Below are 19640 nucleotides of genomic sequence, written 5' to 3' on the forward strand. Positions count from 1 at the left end.
TATGATTATTTTTTAAAACTTTTAATCAGACATTTGAATCTATAACGATGCAAATTTTTATTTAATATTCGAGCATTGATTTAAGTCATGGACGGATCAATTAGTATGTACAGTTATAAAAGTTGGATAAAATATGGACCTAATCGGGTTTGAGTTCGGCCAGGTGTGCCAGGAAAGGGAGATTTTTGAGTTGATAAAGAAGCTTTGAGGACTAAATGTGGAATTTAACCATTGGTGAAAAAAGTTAAAACATTCAATTCAATTGTTTAATTTCATATTTAATCCTCCAAGCTTCTTTCTCAAATAAAAAATCTCTCTCTCTATGTACATTTGGCCGAATTCAAACCCAATTAGGTTCATATTTTATCCAACGCCTCTAATCATATATACTAATTGATCTTTCCGTGGTTCGGGTCGACGTTTAAATGTTGATTCGAAAATTCAGATCGTTGCAGATTCAAAGGCATGATTCGGGAATTATGGGTTGTGACATTATAGTATGCACTCATGTGGTGTTGGAACTTGGTTCCAATAATAATATTCTGCAATGGTGACTGCAAATAATGCAGAGTATAAGTGAATGTATGGAAAATGACTTGTTCAAAAAGTTGCAGCAAGTCAAATTTTCCCTATATTCCTCTTTACAACTCCTTTTCTCTTGGTTTTCAATAATGTTACATTTCGTCCACCATCGATCCAAACAAACTAATAAAAAAGAAAAGTGCCATGCTTTTCCTTTTAACAACATGATCCTATCGTGGTTCCAATCATGCAACTTCAAGTTTTGGTAAATGCCAGTTTGTTCATCCAGTATTCACTAATATTTTGGTAAGTACGTTTCGTTTCGCTTGTGGCCACATATGTCAAATTTCGGGTTTTATAAGTAATGGTGTTTAGTGTTGTGTAAATATTTCCTTTTAATGGAGTTGGGACTTGTGTGAAGAATCTTCTCGACTAAATTCGGAGTTGAACTGTGTAAGACTCTTAAACTGAAAAAAATTTATTGAAATGTTTATTTTCTTTATTCACAAGACTCGTTCTCGATCGATACCACCAATCACGTTATAAATTTTGTTATATTTTTTTTAGATCTGAGCATTAAGTAGGTCAAGTACTTTAAAAGATGACATCTTGAACTGTTTACTCCCCCCCCCCCTCCTTAAAATTTGATTAATCCAACTGCTTTTGTTGTTGAGTACACGGTTAACCTAACAATTGAAGCATCACACCAAGTGAAAAAATAAAATAAATTAAAAGATGATGCTAATGTTAATATAAAATTAAAAATAAACATCATAATTTACAACTAGTCTCATAATAATAAAAAGAGTTTCGGATACCGAACCCGAGCGCCTTTCAAAGGTGACTGCATTAACCAGTCGGATTAAATCCGAGGTTCAGACAAAGATGTTTCTTTCTTAACTAAAAGATATGCAATATTATGGAAATCAAAAGCATGCTTCATTTATGGCACGACATGTAGATTAATATATATATATATGCTATGCAGCAACATTTGCAGGTTGAAGATGATCCAGTTGAATTCCCAGTGAATGAGTATGAGTGCGATGAGCATGCGAAATCGAAAAGCATACATTGATTAGGCCTATGAGTACCCCAATCTAAGTTCCAAGTCCAAATCTTCCTTTGAATCACTAACCAGACCAGTCTCCAAGGTTACATACTGATGATGATCAGTCTTCATCTCCATCAACTTGCCATAATCTTTGAGTTCTTTGACACCAAAAATCGGTTTCGTAGTATCCTTCATGACGACGCGGGTCGAATCCAAGGCCAAAGAGTCGATGAGGGTACCGTTGACGCGCCATTTCGGAGAGGACAAAGAAGGAAGGGGAGGAAATGTGGAAGAAGAAGAAGAAAAACTAGGGTTAGGGTTAGGGTTAAGATTAAGGTTCAAAAACGGGGGATGAGCATGACAGTCACTTGGAGGTGATGTTCTTAACCTGGCTCTATCTCTCCTGTGGACATTCATGTGACCACCCAGAGCTTGAGCCGATCTAAATTCTCGTTTGCAGAAGCTGCAAGTGTAAGACCTTGGTGGCCATGAAAACCCGGCGAGGAAATCGTCTCCGATACCCGGATCCTTAACCTTGTAGCCTGTCTGGTTGTTCTTTCCGTTGTTGTCGTCATTGCAGCCATTACTATGGTCTTTCAAGCTATTACCAAAACTGTTCCTCTCCATGGATTTTCTTTTTGGTTCAAGTCAGACCTAGTAAACATCAAACAGACAACAACAAAAACAACAATCTAAGCTCATATATCATGTCATGTTTTGTAATAAAAGAAAATCAAAAGAAATCAATGAACTGGTGATACCTGAGAGAGAGAGAGTCTGTGGTTTCAGAAGAAGAAGAAAAGTGGATTTAGAGATTTGGAAAGAAAGAGGGAATAAAATTCAAAGGGAGGAGGGTGAAAATGCCATTGGAGGGGTAACCATGTTATATGTTAGGTCACTGCTTACTGTAAGTGGAACCTCGTCCTCCCATGGATTTGACTTTCTTTGCCATTTGAAGAAATTAAAATATAAAAATAAATATTAAGTTTATTTTTTTTTGTTGAATAAATTTGAGGAGATGATATCAGTGTGTGGATGTTTGGACAGGTTATTACAATGTATGTGAGAGAGAGCAATGGAACATGGGCAGGTGCTATTGGTCGTCAACATCATACAGACAGGGTCAGAGGTTCTTTGTTTTTGTTTTGGTTTGGTTTGGATTGCAATACGGAGCTTTCTGGGATTGATAGTCCCATCACAAAGGCATAAATGAAAATCTTATTTCAGACTCCATTGATTACACATTGACTCGGAAAGAAAGATATTTGCGGATAAAAATTATGGTAAATTATTAGTTTAATATCTAAATTATTATTTTTGTTTCGGATACTTAAATTTTGAATAAATTTTAAAGGATTGGTGAAGATTTTCAAATAACATTTAATATAATAATTCAATTTTATCAACAAAAAAAACATAACTTTAAAACTAAGTTTTAAAACATCACAACAACTTTTAACATATATATGCCTATTCTTTTTATTCTAAAAGGGGCCTGCATAAATATTCTTTTAATCTTAAATAATAATTTAAAATAATAGGAACATTTTAATCAAGTTTTTAATATAATAATAAATAATATCAATTTAATATTAGTTTATCTCACTTATATAAAATGATGAAAATCGAATCTATACATAATTAAAATTAAATATGAGAGTGTAATTCGATGAATAATGAAATCAATATAAATTTTAATTTTTTTAACAGACTGGAGCAATTAAAAGGTAATATATGTTTAGAATTTTTCTTCATTTACTGACAATACACACATACTACATACACATGCTCGAATTTAAGATCTTTGAGGAAAACGACATAGGTTAATAAATTTAATTTTAACTCAATTAATATGAGCATAAATTTACCCGTACGTAATTTATGTATCAACTTAAAACACTAAAAGTCAGACAACTTGATCAAAGAAAATCTAGGTAGTCATTAAACCAGGATCTCGTTACGTATAATAATTGTACGTGTAAGTTGAAAAACGAATAACACTTCATGCACACGTTCGTTTCAACTTTAACACAGTTCAATAAAGAAAACGAGAATAAATTCCCAGACCCCTATAAATCATCCTTTTTAGTGTTTTGTATTCGATTTCGATTGAAAATCCCAAACTGTTAAAAACATTTACGAATTTGACAAGAAAAAAACTGTTATTCTTGGTAGAATTTTGATGACAAATTAAGCGGGGACTTGGGGTTGGTCGCGGGAGAGGTGTGAAAGGTGATGGTTAGAGATGACGACGCACGTAGTGCCGGCGGACCCGCAGGTGATGGTGACGGTTAAGAAGAAGGCGCAGCCGTCTAAGAGTTGGGTTCTTTTGGACAGCAATGGAGAAACCACCGTGCTCGACGTCGACAAGTACGCTATCATGCACCGAGTTAACATCCACGCCCGTGATTTACGCATACTCGATCCACTCTTGTCTTACCCTTCGACCATTCTCGGCCGTGATGGAGCTATTGTATTGAATCTGGAGGTCCCAAATTTGCAACTTTCTTTAGTTTCTTTTGTTTTCTTTGATTTCTCTGAACTTTTTTTGTTTGTTTTGATTTGCAGCACATCAAGGCAATTATTACCTCAGAGGAGGTCAGTGGGTTCACCTCCCTTTTGTTAATTCAATTAGGTTTCAATTTTTTAAAGAAATAAAATGTTAATTCTCTTGTTCTTCATGATATCTGGGATTGGAGATGGAATAATGGAATGATAGAAAATTAGGAAAAAATAAAAAATTTCTTTCTTTATTTCTTTAATGTATTTATAGAAAAGATTGAGCTATAAAATAGTACACGTCTACTCAATTTTGAGTAGTGTTGGAAGTGTGACGTACATGATCCGAGTGGCGAAGCCACACAGCTGGTTTGCCCACCCTAAAATCGAATTTTCTTCTGTTAGTTACTTATTTTACTAATAGTTTTCATCCTGAAATTTTATTTGTGTACACCAAATTCAAAAATTTTGTTTTATTAACATATATGTATTCACCCTCAAAAATATTTTTGGATTCGTCACTAGATTCGACAGTGGTGTGCGATTCATATAATTGGAGGATCATTCTTATTCATAACAAGTGTCTAGCATGGATACTTCGGAAAATATTGAAAAGTCCGAGTAACATAGGTAAAGACTATGGAGTACCGTCTGCTATCGGACTTTGGCCTTTAATCCGTTGATCAGGTTCTGTAGTAGAAGGTTTTGTAGCTGAAGTAGATTAGAAATAAACAGATCTGAAAAGAAGTTCATTTCATAGTTTTTGTAGCAAGAATTGAGCTCTTGAATATGGGGTACTGTGTTTTCGGATGACATAATCTCATATGGTCTGTTATTTCAGCTCAATGATAATGTGTAAGAGGATTAGGAGTGGTTTTGATTTAGATTTTGTACTATGGACTGCTTGTTCCGATGGTGATTTGCATTGTATTCTATAGGTATTGCTCCGAGACCCGTCGGATGAATACGTTGTCCCTGTTGTTCAAGAACTTCAGAGGCGTCTGCCTATACTGAATGCCGCTAATCAAGGACAGCAAACGAGTGCCCGAATCGACTTCGATGCAGGCGTTGAAGATGGTATGTTGTATTGGTCCAGAAAATCAAGCAGTCTCGGCAAATTCATCCTTAACATTATTTATATAACAACATATATGACGCTCTGATTTTATTTCTTCGAAATCTGAATCCTTTGAACCTTACCATGTAGTTTCTCCGTTCGAATTCCGAGCACTGGAGGTAGCTTTGGAATCCATATGTAGCTTTCTAGCTGCCCGTACACTAGAACTAGAGACTGCAGCTTACCCTGCTTTAGATGAGCTTACCTCCCTGGTAAATGTTATTTCACATATGCTTTTCTCTTTTACAAAATTCGAAGAAGTTCATCGTCTTTCATCTTGGCCTGTTGGTACTTTATTTTCGGTTGTAAACTGTACTGTATGCAGATTAGTGGTCGTGATTTAGATAAAGTTCGTAAAATGAAGAGTGCAATGACCAGATTGACTGCTCGGGTACAAAAGGTATTAATACATGTCTATGTGAAACATTTTCTATCATGCGCAGCATTTGTGTAACCATTGCCATTTGTTGAAGGTGAGGGATGAACTTGAACAACTACTGGATGACGACGACGACATGTCAGACCTTTATCTGTCAAGAAAGTTGGCTGCAGCTTCACCAGTTAGTGGATCTGGTGCAGCCAATCGGTATAACGTCTCTCCTACCATAGGATCAAAGATTTCCAAGGCAAGTATAGCAACACTTTGTGGCGACGAGAATGACGTCGAGGAGCTCGGAATGTTACTCGAGGTTAAACTAGCGATTTACTTACGCTCGATTAACGATTCCTTCACCCCTAAGCTAAGTCAGTATTACTCTGTCTTACAGGCTTACTTTATGCAAATCGATGGTACATTGAATAAATTAACCACGGTACTCATCTTCTTCTGCTATCTAACAGTAATGTTCTGAAATCTACATTTCTAAATTTCATTGTTTAATCCGGAACTATGTAGCTGCGGGAATATATCGACGATACAGAGGATTACATCAACATTCAGGTATCGTTCATAAGCGTAAAAACTCGAAATTATGATATTTTTGGTTGATTGTTGCTTAAGCTTCCTTCTTCGCAGCTCGACAATCACAGAAATCAGCTTATCCAGGTGTGCTATTCTTCATTCTCTAACATATTAGACTGATATCGAATCGAGCTTCTTAAAAAATATATATCCCTTTTGCAGTTAGAACTCTTTCTGAGTTCCGGAACCGTGTCTCTAGCCATCTATTCTTTGGTGGCTGCAATATTTGGGATGAACATTCCTTATTCATGGAATACAGACCATGATTACATATTTCCATGGGTAAGCAAAGTGTTTTCACATCAGTTAAGCTAGACATCAATTTTAGGCGACATCCGTTTCGGTTCCCATGTCTGGTGATTGAACATTCTGTCGTCCCGTGTTTTCTCATCGACAGGTGGTTGTCGTCTCGGGGCTACTATCCGCGTTTGTGTTCATACTGATCATGTCCTATGCTCGGTTCAAGGGTCTGGTTGGGACTTGAGCTGCAAATTTTGCATGAAACACAAGTGTATTCTATCTTTTTTACTTTCAATTGTAAAAGGGAAAGTGTACCTTCAAGAAAATCTATAGGTTTATGTTCGTTTTAAGAAGAAACCGTTGTATTCTACCCTTTTCACAGTCAATGAAGTGTACTTTTGTTACTAATAAATTGAATAGAATGTACAATCTAATTTTCTTATTTTACTCTTCTTTTTACTCTTTATAGTTAAATTTTATAAGATTAAATTCTAACACTAAGAATAAAATAAACTAGTTTGAGATAATAATTTTAAAATACTTTTTTTTTTGTAATATTCAATATGTTGTAATATTTGATCTAGTAGATCATCTCAAGTTTAGATATTTTTAAACTCGAATTACTTTTAATCTAAATTTTTTTAGCTATTTAAGTTTTTGTGAGTTCGTATTATTTCAAATTAATTTGTGTTAGTAGAATATATTATATTTAAGTGAATAAAAAAAATCAAATGATTAAGAAATAATTAACTTTATTGGAAAAACTTAATTAAACCTATACAAATTAATAAACATTGATATAAAGATATTTTAGTATAAGTATATTGTATTAATAAACATTTCATCCAACTTTATTCATGTGAGAGATCCTTTGTTCAATAAAAACAATGCAGAAAAAACCTACCATAAACATCAAAATCCACTAAAAATAGCACATGTTACCAATGTAAGAAAACCTCTCATCGCCGGCCATTTCTCTGCACGGCTCCAACTAACAAAGCCTTCCCGATTGCACCCGAGTGGAATCCGAAAGCCAGCGCCACGGTTCCAGCTACGGCGATCAACTTCCAGTTAAGGCCATTGTTGTTCTTCCTCCCAATAACGGTGCTTTGATCATTTTCGTCTTCCCTTGAAACAGGACCAGGATAACTTGTGTTGTCATCACAAGAAAATTTTGTGCTTATTCTTGCCATTAGTGCACATCTAGACAATGAAGCATCGGCTTTTCTTTCATTCTGGTATGCTCTCATTCCAGAGTGCAATTTCTTCACAGCTCCCCACATCCCGTGACGAACACCCAATTTGGCTACGTCTTTCGGGATCCCCATGTCTTCGTAATGTACGAGAGTAACTTCACATGCGGACTGCTGTCCATCGCTTTTCCGAGACTCCACTGTGCATCACAGATTAATTAAAAGCTGTTATCACTAGAATATAAGGTACAGAGGCAGAGACCTACCAGGCCTGATAATCCAACTTGAAAAGAAAAGCTCCACTCGTCTTGGCTTGTCACGCTTCGGCAAACCAGGATATGGTACCCCCTAGAACATGATAGATTGAATGTTGTCACGATTCGGCAAACCAGGATATGGTACCAAAATCATTTGGTAAAACCAACAGGTCCTGACAGCAACCTCATTAGGAGTATAGTTCATAAAAAAAGTTGGCAGATCCAACTAAACAAAAGAATATTATAGCCTGTTCCCTGTACCTTTGTCACACAATAGAAAGTCTTTCCAGCCTCCCATATTCTTCGACCAATTATGTAATCTCTATCACTGCAGAAAAACGGGAACTACAAGAAGATGAGACGAGTTAAAATATTTTATAGTCCGTATATAGTATTGAATAAGAATTGTGCTTTAAAACAAAATTATATGAACCATTCAGTTCATCTACCTTTCTTATCCAGTGAACAATCATTGACCCTGTACGAGGGCAGTCATCCAAAATTTTGAAGTATGCCAGCATAGTGTCCCACTTCGGTCGAAAATCGTCATCCCAGAAGAAATCCCTAACCATTTCTGGAGTTGCATCCTCAAAGACAGTTCTACTACGGTAAACTGCAGGCCCACTCTAGTAAACAAAATCACCATTAGAAAGTAATAAATGTTTTGATTTACAAGACCATCAGGTATCATACAACATCATAAAAAACAGATTTCCATCCAACAAAAACACAGAAACAGTAAGTATCATGTAAGCTATCAGGCATATTGCATCTTTGGATTTCAGAACATGTGAAATTTTGATGAATAACAATGACTTACATTCAACCATAGTTCAAATGCTACTTGACTAACAAATGTGATGCTCATAAGCTCTCAAAGCAATTCGGTACAAAATACCAGAGAGCACAAGTTTCTGAATTCCACCCCAACTCTCTTTCTATCTTGAAGAGAGAGACGAAATCAGAAACCTACCTCAGGCTCTTGGCGCCAAGCTTGGTATGACGTATTTGAAGTAGTCCTTTCCATCATCCTTTGCCATTCCATCTCCCCATCCTTCGCCTCTAGTAAATGCAAGAGGTGTGCTAAGTCATTCTCCGTGACAATAGCCTGCTGTATTTCTTCAGCTTTACCACCGCGGCTTTAAAGAAATACGTATTAGTCATTAATAAACTCATGCATGGAACATTGTTAACCATTCCAATGGTAACATAAGGAGATTTTAATTACTGCAGAAATTAACAAGGGAAGGCGATTCTAATTATAAAACCTCATCAAAATCCTTGGAGTAACTATCTCTTAAAACTAGCTTCATCACATTTTAAGTTTTATTATAAAGTCTAAATGATGTTTAGCTTGATACAAATCACACGGCATTAAAGAAACATAGCAACCATAGAATACTCAGACTCATCCAATGAAAAATGGTTCTTTTTTCAATCACATTGAAAAATAAATAAATACTAACCTATCAGCTTCAGCGGCGCCTTCCAGCGAAATCCGCAATGTAGGAGGCGGCGGCGATGGCAATGGAACGGCGGAATCCGAAGCCGAAGCTGCCGATATCTTTGATCTCCCTTTCATAACCTTAGAGAAAATCCTCCGAAAGATGGAGAAGGCCGATAGAGCAGAGAGTGCGGTGAAGGCGAACCAGAGTCGGCGAGCTCCGAACCCGGGAGGAGCTGTCCAGATGAACTGGAACTTCGATCTTAGGCCGAGGAAAACCAAGCCGGTCCACCTCGGACGCCAAGACCAGCCGATGGCGAGCCCGATCATTACCGCCAGCCATATAGGCACGGCGCACAACAAAATGTCGACGAATGTGTCGGCTACCGGTTGTTTCTTCAAGAACTCCATCGGATCGAAGAATATCTCATCCATTTTTTTACATCAAAAACAATTACAAACAATTTTTATATTTATAATTTTAATTTTCTTTTTGAGCGGGTTTGGCGGTTAGTTGGTCCAACGTGTAGCGCTGACGTGGCGGTAGGAAGGCGGTTGATGTGTTTGGTTAACGCGAGTGTTGGCGCGTTGTCGGGGTTGGTAAAATGGGGTTTCATTGAGTGCGAAACACACGCGAGAGCTCGAGAGCGGATATATTCTTCTGTTATACACTGATAAAGTGAGATACAATTATCCCAAAAAAATAAAATAAAGTGAGATACTCTGTTCCTTTTAAACTCGAACCCGTAATTCATATTCTTATCCACTCCTTTTAAATTTACTTATGTTAAATCTTTTTTATTTGCTCGAATAATAACAAAATAATTATTAAATTGATTAAAGATTTAAATATATTAGAACATTGTAATTATTATTTAATAATCATTTTAAAATTTTAAAATTTAATAACAAAACAATCAGTTGAACATAGATCAATAGGCTCTGGTATACTTTATCCAGTAATATCGGTTTGAATCTTGTTGAGGGAGAAACAAGACATTGAGAGTTTGTTTTCGTTTAAATGTCTAATCTCACTTGATTTCGAATTTTGTTGAATTTATGTAATTATAAAATACTAAATTTATTTATGAATCAAGTCAAGTCAGATTTGTGCCGAATTCGCGTAAAGTATTGATAGTTATTTCCTTTGCCCAAACACGGATCAAGCTGAGTGTCGTTTTATAGTAAGCAAACATGTGCAAATACATGAAATGCGGCTTTAGTAAAATCATTGAGATAGGAAACGAAGGGAGTGAATGAAGACTAAGAAAGACGGACAAAACCAAAGCCGTGCAGAAGACAGATATTTCCGAGTTCAGTAGTTCGCTGACCAGTTTGCGGCGCTGTCGACCTTCTTCATTCCAGTTGATTCCTTCTTCGTCTCTGTATACACGCAGAACATAGCGCCACAGGCCTGTCCCAAATTGTCCTTACTTGGCACTGCCTTCAACTCATTCTAGGGATGCTCGAAGCTCCTTAACCCTCCAGAGGAAGTGAAGAAGCACCCTGAAAGAATAAACCCGAACCACAAAAACATCAGCAATAAGGTTCTGAATTCTGATGCTGCTAAATTGCTATTGCATCGAAACTTCTATGGCACCCCATTTTCTCATTCGGCATCGATTATTGCTATGTCATTCTACATTACCCCCGATATCTGGCACAAATCTTTGCCCGGAATCTGTTTGCCTGGATTTTTTTCCACCTACTTGTCCCGGACAAGATTACTTAAAAGTGAATAAAAAGTGAGGCTAAGCTTGTCATATATGAGTTAGTAATTGAAGACGAATTAGGGGATAGTCCCTAAGTTTTACCTTTCGGGAATGGAGCAGAAGATTTCCCGCAACCCTTTTTCACGATCTCCTCATTATCCGCGAGAACCATATGGCCATTGGCATCAGTACCCCAGAAGGAAGGTATACTTCCATCAGCATCCTGCACAAGACAAGGGGTAAAAAACTGCCATCATAAGGGAGAAGAAACTCGATGGTTAAATCAAATATTAGACACGTCTATGGCATTAGCCGAAAAAGATCTGTATACTTACAGAAGCTATAAATGTAGATTTCGAGGAGCTATCGCAGAGAATGAAAACAAACTTCCCCTGGATATCTCTTACAACCTGGTCAGATGGGTAAAGATCTCTGTCTCTAAGAGTTCTATAAGCTTCGATAACAATAATCCCCTCATCTGCTGTTTTGTTCAAGCCATATTGTTGCTTAAGAACAGCGACATTGTCGATATGGCCTTGAAACACGCAGAAGATTTCGTCCAGAACAGCAAAAAGTCTGGGAACTTGGAAAGAAAATGATCGAAATCTCAACTCCGGAATCTCTATTGCATTGAGAAAACAATGGAAAAGCGAACAAACCCGAAACTTTCTTGTCATAATAATGATATAGGAAATGTTTATCATAAGTATGATCCGGCAATAACCAGACGCCTGACCTAGAACTCCCCAACCTAATCCAATCAATAACTATTTGTTAACAATTTGTTCTAAACGTATTTTTGTGTTTATATAAAGACAATTCTAAATAAATAAATCTAAAGTTTGTTAACTATTTGTTATAGTCAATAACTTTATAATTTAATATATTGATGGTATCAGTAGCTTTACTGAATTAGATTGAATTCATAAAGTTTCATACCAATTCGAAAATCACCGGAGAGATATTGATTTCTGATAACAGTAAACGAAACCATGGAGTGTTATCAGCACAAAAATGATCAAAGAAGCTAATTATATCACAACACAACCCAGAAAACAACTAATGAAACAATAAGCAAAAAACCCAGAAAATATCTGGATCGGATCGATAAAAAACAGAAAGAAAAGGATCCAAAACTGAAATCTAGATTAAAGAAAGAAGATCAAAACCAACATAGCAAAAGTTTTTTTTTACCTGGAGAAAAGTGGGTTCTGTTTTTCACGAGAGTAAGCCATGACACCCGAGGATCCAAGATTGCTGGTGACTGAACCAGGATGAACGGAGGCAAAATGATTAACCAAGAAGCCATTTTTGAGAGTTGAGACTGCTCGCCAACGCTGAGACCATCTGAGCTCTTAGCAACCGATTTGTCGAAAACTGCTAGCATTTTCTTTTCCTTTAATTTCCTTGCAAAGATCCGAAAAGAAACTAAATACTTAAATGGGTTTGTTTGATCTTTATTGATTGATCAATGACGAACGAGAGAAATTGGCGACGTAGTGGCTAATACGAGGGAAGGAGAAGCTAAATCGGTTAAATTCCAGAGACTGAGAATAAGTTGTTTTAAGACATTCATTTCCGGTATTGCCCCGAAGATATTTGCATGAAATAACACAATAAAGAATGGTTTAATTCAGAATTTCATCCCTCCATCTTATGAAATTTGAGAAATTAATCTATTTGTCTGTAAACACATGAACTTGAATAATTGATTTTTTAAGGATAAAAGAACTACTAATTTTTGTTAATTTATTTTATATAAACTTTTGAACTTTTAATACTTAATTGAATGTTTTATTTCTTTTATAAAATAAGAGGATCAAATTCTGATATATTAAAATAGGGAAAACTGGAAGCAAAGTTGAATACCAAGTACGGGTTAATTGCATCAAAATGTTTCTAAACTATCCTTTGGTTGTCAAATTGGTCTATAAACTTTAAAATGTTCTAATTGAGTGTTCAAAAATATCAATATTGTTGAGCCTTAAAATCCTGTTTTTCGAAGACGAATTTTTGCAGGGATGACTAAAGAACACTAAAGACAATATCGGACCGTAGGCATTGAAGGTTACAAAAGAGGATCTGAAAGAAATCTGTGATGCTGTGCCTATTGAAGCCTTCTAAGCCGAAGCACATATCGGCCCTCGACCCTCAACTCGTATTCTTTTCTATTGAGCAGAACCCTATGATCAATTTATGTGCAACTAGCCAAACTCCTACGTCTGTGACTGATATACATCCACATTTCGGACTTGTTTTACACATTGTGTTCCATCAATATAATCGGAGTTCGGACCCGGGTATGGCAACCTTATTGAATAGTCCATGAAATGGAGATTATAAGCCTATATATAATATAAAAGGTATGGTAGCAAGGGGGAAATGAGCTAAAAAAACACTTCATGCACATATGAGTCAAAGCTACATAGGTCATTCTTGGTAAATTTCAATATATAATTACAACAGAAAACAAAATAATAAGTTACTGCACCAACTAGCTTTGCTGTTCTTCCAACATCTAACACAAAAGTATGGAACAAGAATTGATCATAAAACTAACTCGAGAACCGAAACTCATGAATCCACCAAATGCAAGAAATCAATTTCAAGAAACACCCATAAAATGCTATAGCTCGTAAAAGGCCCGTAAACTTCTTTAGAAAATTTTCAAAATCAAGAACATGAGTGCTATGTGGCTCCAAAAAAGTACCTAGCTGGCGAGTTTAAACATATAAAAAGGAAATTCATGTCCAGCGCAAAGCAACAAGAACTCTGTTGTCGGGTAACCTTGCAATCAAAGTCCCACCAGTTCGTCTGGCTATTTCCTTCAGCCTAAGATAAAGGCTCGTCAAGACTTGGACAGCTTTTCTTTGAAAAGGCGAGGAAGTACTTCGTGTGCACCTATATCTAGAACCTCCGGATCCCTGAAATTGACAAATATGTCCATACTCAAATCGTTTTCTTAAAAAAAAGTAATAAGGGAGTAATCAGTGTCATGTTTTCACCATAGCATATTTAATATATTGCTGAAGCATTAGGATCAAATAGACCAGATCAAGCATACTGATTTTTTATTTCTGACTTTCAGAAAGGCTACAGGTTTGAGAGAACAAATTCTCACCTGTTGCAGCGATTAGGAACGTAACTATTTTTAACAGATGGGCAAATATTTTAAGAGAATGAATTCACCAAATGAAATTTCGGGGGACCACATTCATTGGACAAGCAGCAAGACATTCTCAACTGTCACAAAAATTTTAGCAATTTAGAGTACTAAAGTTGGATCTGATTGCGAGCACGCATGGAGAGAGAGAAAGAGAGGGACTGAAGGAACCTGCACAATGTCTTCCCCATCTCATAGGAACTTGAAATAAACCATAGTTTTCTCAAGATCGGTGACTCAAATTGAACAAAGAAACCATCATGTTGCCCATGTTTCCACTTCCTTGAACCCTGACCTTTCCAGACCTACAAAGAGAGCATTGAATCAAAGACCCCGTAGCCGTGAATCTTGAGTTATGCACTGAATAAACCATCAAGTAGATGTAAACAAGCAATTAGATCCTTCAAGCTCAAGTTAGATTCAGTGATGGCAGGACTCTCAATAGCATGCAAATTGAACAAGACTAGAGACATCTTTTTTCAGCTAATAAGCAAAGAACATCTGCAAACTTTGGATTTAATCGAACATATCAAGCTCGTATAGAAAATCTAACCCCGATGAAGATAAATTTATATCATTAAGCACTAATACTTGAATTTTCTTCAAAAGGCTTCCGGTATTTGTGATAAGATCAGTCAGAAGATTCAAAGGCTTTGTTAACCCGGTAACAGATTGTGAATCAGCCCAACGCTGCCTCACTACTACTAAAAGAAATGAAAAAAGCACTAATCCATTCCTCGATGAACAAATGGAAGACAAAGCAAAACATGGAAAATAAGAACCATTAGCAATAAACATTGAGGATTATAAACTGCAATGCATAATAACAACTATTATTCTGTTTCCTTTTATTATAGATAGATTGAAAGCAAAGCTCTCCAACTCTTCAGGTCTTCAACCAGCTGTACCAACTTAAAGTTTATCAGTTTACCTAAATTAACATACAAACGATATATAGTATACTATAATTACATTCACTGCACTGGAGTAAATTGAAAAGAGTGCACACTGCACAAGACAAGCAGATTTTGCAAATATGTAGTAGCATATAAGAGAATCAAAAAGCATTCTGTGGCTGTCCAATGTCCACAATCCAAGTTATAATATCAACATAGAACAAATATGAAGAAGTTACCTGTGGATAAGATATGATACTTTTAGGCGCAACTAAGGATGCTGCTCTAGAGAAAAAATCTTCAGCGTACTGCCTAATAAATGAAAAGCAGTTGCTGTGTGTGTGAGGTGATTCAAAGGCCTACAACAAGAGGAAAGATAAATTTTTCATTATATATTGTTGGGGAACGCTTTCCTTTTAATATGGTTGAAATATGCATTAGATAGCTATTTAGTTCCTATTTCTTGAACCGAATGTAATCATATGTTAGATAGTTTTTGAAAGTCTAATAATACCTTGTCAATATTGACAACTGGAGCAAATTTATCAGTCTGGGTCTTCTCCTTATCGAGAAGGAAGTAGACTCTAGGATCCACTTTCGAAGTCTCATGCCATGATTTTACAGCTGTTTCCATTGTCATGACAACAAAAGAAAACATGTCTTTCCAAGAATCTCAGCTACATGCTTTTCAGACTGCAAAGAGAAAATGCCATTTTTCCATCAACATGTACACTGAAAAGAATCCTACTAATTATATAAAATCTCTATACACATACATAAAAATGTTACTAGAATAGTCTTATATAGCTGACAACATTTGCAAATGAGAAAATAAAACAGAAGCCCTAATTTCAAACCTTGGATCAGTACAACTAAAGAAAAGAATAAATAAGTAGATTTTATACATACATAAAACACAAACACGCATACACTTTTGCTCAAGGAACTCACCATTTCAGACTTCAATGTTTCCAAGCCTTTTGCTATATCTACATTGGACCGCAAGTTCTGCACTTCTTGAGCTCGCTTATTATCTTTTGCAAGCTGGGAAAGCCTCTTAATTTTTCTTGAGACTTCTGCACTTTGTGGGTTGTATTGCACAGCAATTTGGAAGGCAGCTAAAGCCTATAACGATTTAATATTCAAAATATCAGTATAATAAGAAATGCGTATAATAAGCAAATAGCATTTCTCTTTGTCAAAGTTTTGAGGAGGGAGATAGGAACTCACATCGTCATATTGTTCCATTGCCTCCAAAATGTATCCTTTCCGAAAATATCCTTGAAATATACCAAAAACACACAAATTAAACAATTCTAATTTGATGATTATCTGAATGCAATCGCCCAAGGTCCACCACCACCCTTCATACAAAGGAACAATACAGATATCTACCTTTTCCCATTGAGGATTCAACGAGATTGTTGTTTCGGCATCAGTCAGTGCTTTGTTAAGTTTAACCAAATTTAAAAATGCTGCTGCTCGATTGCTGGTTCAATAAAAGATAAGTAGATTTAAACTATAGCATTGGTGCAAAGAAGGAAGAAATTACAGGTAAACCGTAAACATAAAAGTTCATATCTAGAACACAGAGAGAAGTCAAAATGAAAAAAAAAATGATAACACAAAATAAATCCACATTTTAAAATCCAGAAGGGTTAGTTTTCATTTTAAAAATATAAGCTTTTAACATCCAATAAGGTATTTGAGCATGTTAAGAGATTAATAAACACTCCCATCCAGGAAGCATTCAAGCAATTGAACAGAATTTCAAACAACAACCAGTCACAATCCATATACAAAAGAGTAACAACCTACATTTTTAAAGAGTAGTCAACTTTACAACCAACCCAAGATTGCATTTCGACAATAAAGCACAAAAATCTCAAGAAATCAAACCGAAAGTGATAAAAAATTACCTATAAAGAGCGGGATTTGAAGGGTCTTGCTTAATGGCCTGAGTGTAAAGAGCAGCAGCTTTGAGGTAGTTCCCAGCCTTGAAAAACTCATTCCCTTTATCCTTCAATGATATCTCCTGAGACCCTCCTTTACCAGGTCCTACCTCTTTTTCTGCCATACTACTTTTTGAGCTAGTTTTTCAATTTGGTATAGTTAAGGTTAAAATGGAGAGTGAAGCTTCTTTTTTCCTGGGGATGTTTTTTGGAGGTATTTAGCAGCGTTATGAAAGATGGAGTTTCTAATTGCTAGAACAAAGTCTGGGCTTTGCTGACTTTTGGAGTAGAAAGGACAATCAGTTTGGTCTTTTATGCAAACCTAAGTAAAGCAAAGGAATTTCTCGGGTGTGCTCTTTTTGATCAAAATTAAATAAGATATATTTATAATCATGATAGATTTTAATTTAAAATAAAATAAGATATAATAAAATAAATACAACTCAAATGTAAAACCTTAAATTTAAATACTTTGATCTTAATATTAAACTAATAATTCGGTAACATTGACAAAAACAACTAAGGTCAAACATATCAAAAGATTTTAGTTGTTAAAAATATTATTTCTTTTAAATGTCTTGAATTTAAACAATTATTGTATATATGAGTTATCAATAATTAAAAAAAATAAACATATATTACCTTATAATATCTCTAAACTAATAAAAAAACAACAACTAAGCTCTAGAATCCTTGAGCATATTCGGCTCTAGAATATTATTTCATACAATTTCTTAACATATGAATTTTATAAGATTTATGAATTATTTTTACATATCTCTGATATATTTTTTTTTTATTTTTAACTCTTTTGTTTCTGCCATTGAATAAAGTTTTGTTTTTCTTAGAGATTTTAAGTTTAAGCAGTCGTTACTAGGTGTAGGTAAATTATCAATGCCTAAAAAGTTTATTAACATATATTGTCATATAATTTTTGTATTTCATACTACTACTATTTATTGTTAATGTCTGTTTCAAATTCGTGGCCGAAACGGATGGAGGGGTCGGCGATATTGTTCGGGCTCATGCAATTGAAAATCACCCCGGGATTATTAGGATCGTATTAAGGCAGTCTGATAATTTTATTCACTCATTGACGTTGGATGATATAGAATTCGACATGTGGCGGTTTGGGTTACCGGAGATGACGTAACCAGAGCTGGCTAGTGTGACTTAGGAGGACGAAAAGCTTACCGTTTCAGTGCCCAAAGGAGAGTTCATAGGAGGAATCGGAAATGGTGGCGGTAATAATAACAACAACAATAACATGCTTGTTCTTGTAGAGTAAACAAATGGATAAACTACATCCGTAATCATTTAATTATTGAAAGATTTTAATATAATCATCTATATTTAAATTTTATTAATTATGTCATTTAACTATTTATGTGATGTTAATCAAATTAACTGTCATTAATATTTTACATATGAGTTGACATGATAATTAAAAAAATTAATATGATTAACAAAATTAATATTATAACTCATTCCTCGTTATTGATGTCATGTCACGACATATGCCATCATTTGATTTGATTATTAAAATTATTAAATTAAATTAAAATTAAGATCAAATTGATATAATATATAAATAATAATGATTAAATATGTGATTATAATAAGTTCTAGGTCAGCTCATCTGTTAAATGTTAACGCCATGTAGTTTGATTGACATCATTTTAATAATTAAGTGATCTGATTAATAAAATTAAAAGATATGTGATTATATTAAAATCGCTCATAGATAAGTAATCACGGGTTAATCTACCCTAAAAATATAAAATATTTGCATTGTTTTTAACTACATGTTTCCTTTTCAGTACGTTGGTGGCAGAGTTTTTCTTTGTTATATGATTGTCATTTAATTTAATCAAGAAGGCTTGTTCTTGTTGTTATACAGTAAAAAACAACATATAATCTGCACTTTTTTTAAATGAATTCAGGATTTTTATTGAATGATTCAGTTCGAGATAGAACCATAAAAAGAATGAATTGTAAAACTTTGGGGAATAGAAGACATTTATACCATTAGATTAACTTACAATTTATAATTTTTTAAGGGATCTAACTGCATATTTTTAATTTTTTGCCAAGCACGTACCTACTTTTGATACCATGCCTAGACATAGCCAATTATATTACAAATGATGGATAAGAAAACTAAATGAAGATTAGATTTTTCAGGGAAAAAATTGAAAAAACAAATAATGAATTTGTGTTGTTGCTGGGCTATTTTTTTTCGAAAAATCACCGGTGATCGGTATATTTATCGATCTAACATCAGTCATATTATATTTTTCGATTTAACATCCTTAGCAGTAAAGCGCATCCTTGCATCGTGTTATATGCTGATTTGGGGTAAAACGCGCCCCCTGAAGCGCGCCTTATGCTGACATGAATACACGTAAGTATAACGCGACCCCTGAGACGCGCCTTACGCCACGTACGATATAGCGTGACCCTGGGGGCGCGCCTTACCTTTTATCGGAGAAGTAAATATTGGAGAAGCAGTGACATTCAACACACAAACCTAACTCTGCCATTGGAAATTTAAGAACCCAAGGTCGTCCCTTGTGAAACAAATCAAATTAATTTTCTTCTTTTAACTTTTTCACAAATGCCATGCCACA

General features: G+C 35.2%; 4 protein-coding genes, 1 long non-coding RNA gene and 1 pseudogene across 9 annotated transcripts; 2 read left to right on the forward strand and 4 right to left on the reverse strand.

Moving 5' to 3' along the window:
• Positions 1–1222: 1222 nt before the first annotated feature.
• On the reverse strand, positions 1223–9751 carry LOC120128027. 3 transcript variants are annotated; one of them, XM_039145805.1, is made up of 7 exons: positions 9310–9751; positions 8817–8982; positions 8293–8469; positions 8105–8188; positions 7853–7934; positions 7354–7786; positions 1223–1252 (listed from the first exon to the last, which is right to left on the reverse strand). In XM_039145805.1, coding segments are annotated over exons 1-7 (1356 nt in total). In that variant the 5' UTR covers positions 9723–9751; the 3' UTR covers positions 1223–1251. The 3 variants fall into 3 exon arrangements, with proteins under 3 accessions (XP_039001736.1, XP_039001738.1, XP_039001737.1); XM_039145807.1 differs by having other exon boundaries at positions 8817–8974; positions 9308–9751; XM_039145806.1 differs by lacking the exon at positions 1223–1252 and having other exon boundaries at positions 7353–7786.
• Positions 1530–2482, reverse strand: LOC120128035 (transcriptional regulator SUPERMAN-like). Its single transcript, XM_039145812.1, has 2 exons — positions 2338–2482; positions 1530–2230 (listed from the first exon to the last, which is right to left on the reverse strand). The coding sequence occupies exon 2, from the start codon at positions 2201–2203 to the stop codon at positions 1607–1609; it is 597 nt and encodes a 198-aa protein (XP_039001743.1). The 5' UTR covers positions 2204–2230; positions 2338–2482; the 3' UTR covers positions 1530–1606.
• Positions 3720–6667, forward strand: LOC120128028 (magnesium transporter MRS2-2-like). Of its 2 annotated transcripts, XM_039145809.1 has the most exons (11): positions 3722–4064; positions 4145–4174; positions 5014–5152; positions 5283–5404; positions 5518–5592; positions 5666–5881; positions 5960–6004; positions 6088–6132; positions 6208–6237; positions 6316–6435; positions 6551–6667. In XM_039145809.1, exons 1-11 carry the CDS (start codon positions 3822–3824, stop codon positions 6635–6637), a joined length of 1152 nt encoding a protein of 383 aa, XP_039001740.1. In that variant the 5' UTR covers positions 3722–3821; the 3' UTR covers positions 6638–6667. The 2 variants fall into 2 exon arrangements, with proteins under 2 accessions (XP_039001739.1, XP_039001740.1); XM_039145808.1 differs by having other exon boundaries at positions 3720–4064; positions 5666–6004.
• On the forward strand, positions 7830–18923 carry LOC120128042. Its single transcript, XR_005516595.1, has 3 exons — positions 7830–7958; positions 12622–12625; positions 18911–18923. It is a non-coding gene; the product is annotated as an uncharacterized LOC120128042 (long non-coding RNA).
• LOC120128030 lies at positions 10487–12591 on the reverse strand (annotated as a pseudogene).
• Positions 13419–17361, reverse strand: LOC120128036 (hsp70-Hsp90 organizing protein 2-like). 2 transcript variants are annotated; one of them, XM_039145813.1, is made up of 6 exons: positions 16978–17361; positions 16454–16547; positions 16289–16339; positions 16010–16183; positions 15573–15751; positions 15329–15417 (listed from the first exon to the last, which is right to left on the reverse strand). In XM_039145813.1, the coding sequence occupies exons 1-5, from the start codon at positions 17133–17135 to the stop codon at positions 15695–15697; spliced, it is 534 nt and encodes a 177-aa protein (XP_039001744.1). In that variant the 5' UTR covers positions 17136–17361; the 3' UTR covers positions 15329–15417; positions 15573–15694. The 2 variants fall into 2 exon arrangements, with proteins under 2 accessions (XP_039001745.1, XP_039001744.1); XM_039145814.1 differs by lacking the exons at positions 16289–16339; positions 16454–16547; positions 16978–17361 and adding exons at positions 13419–13923; positions 14334–14467 and having other exon boundaries at positions 15298–15417; positions 16010–16140.
• Positions 18924–19640: the final 717 nt, after the last annotated feature.

This window comes from Hibiscus syriacus, unplaced genomic scaffold (assembly GCF_006381635.1).
Source record: "Hibiscus syriacus cultivar Baekdansim isolate YM2019G1 unplaced genomic scaffold, ASM638163v2 tig00110474_pilon, whole genome shotgun sequence".
Classification (NCBI taxonomy): Eukaryota; Viridiplantae; Streptophyta; class Magnoliopsida; order Malvales; family Malvaceae; genus Hibiscus; species Hibiscus syriacus.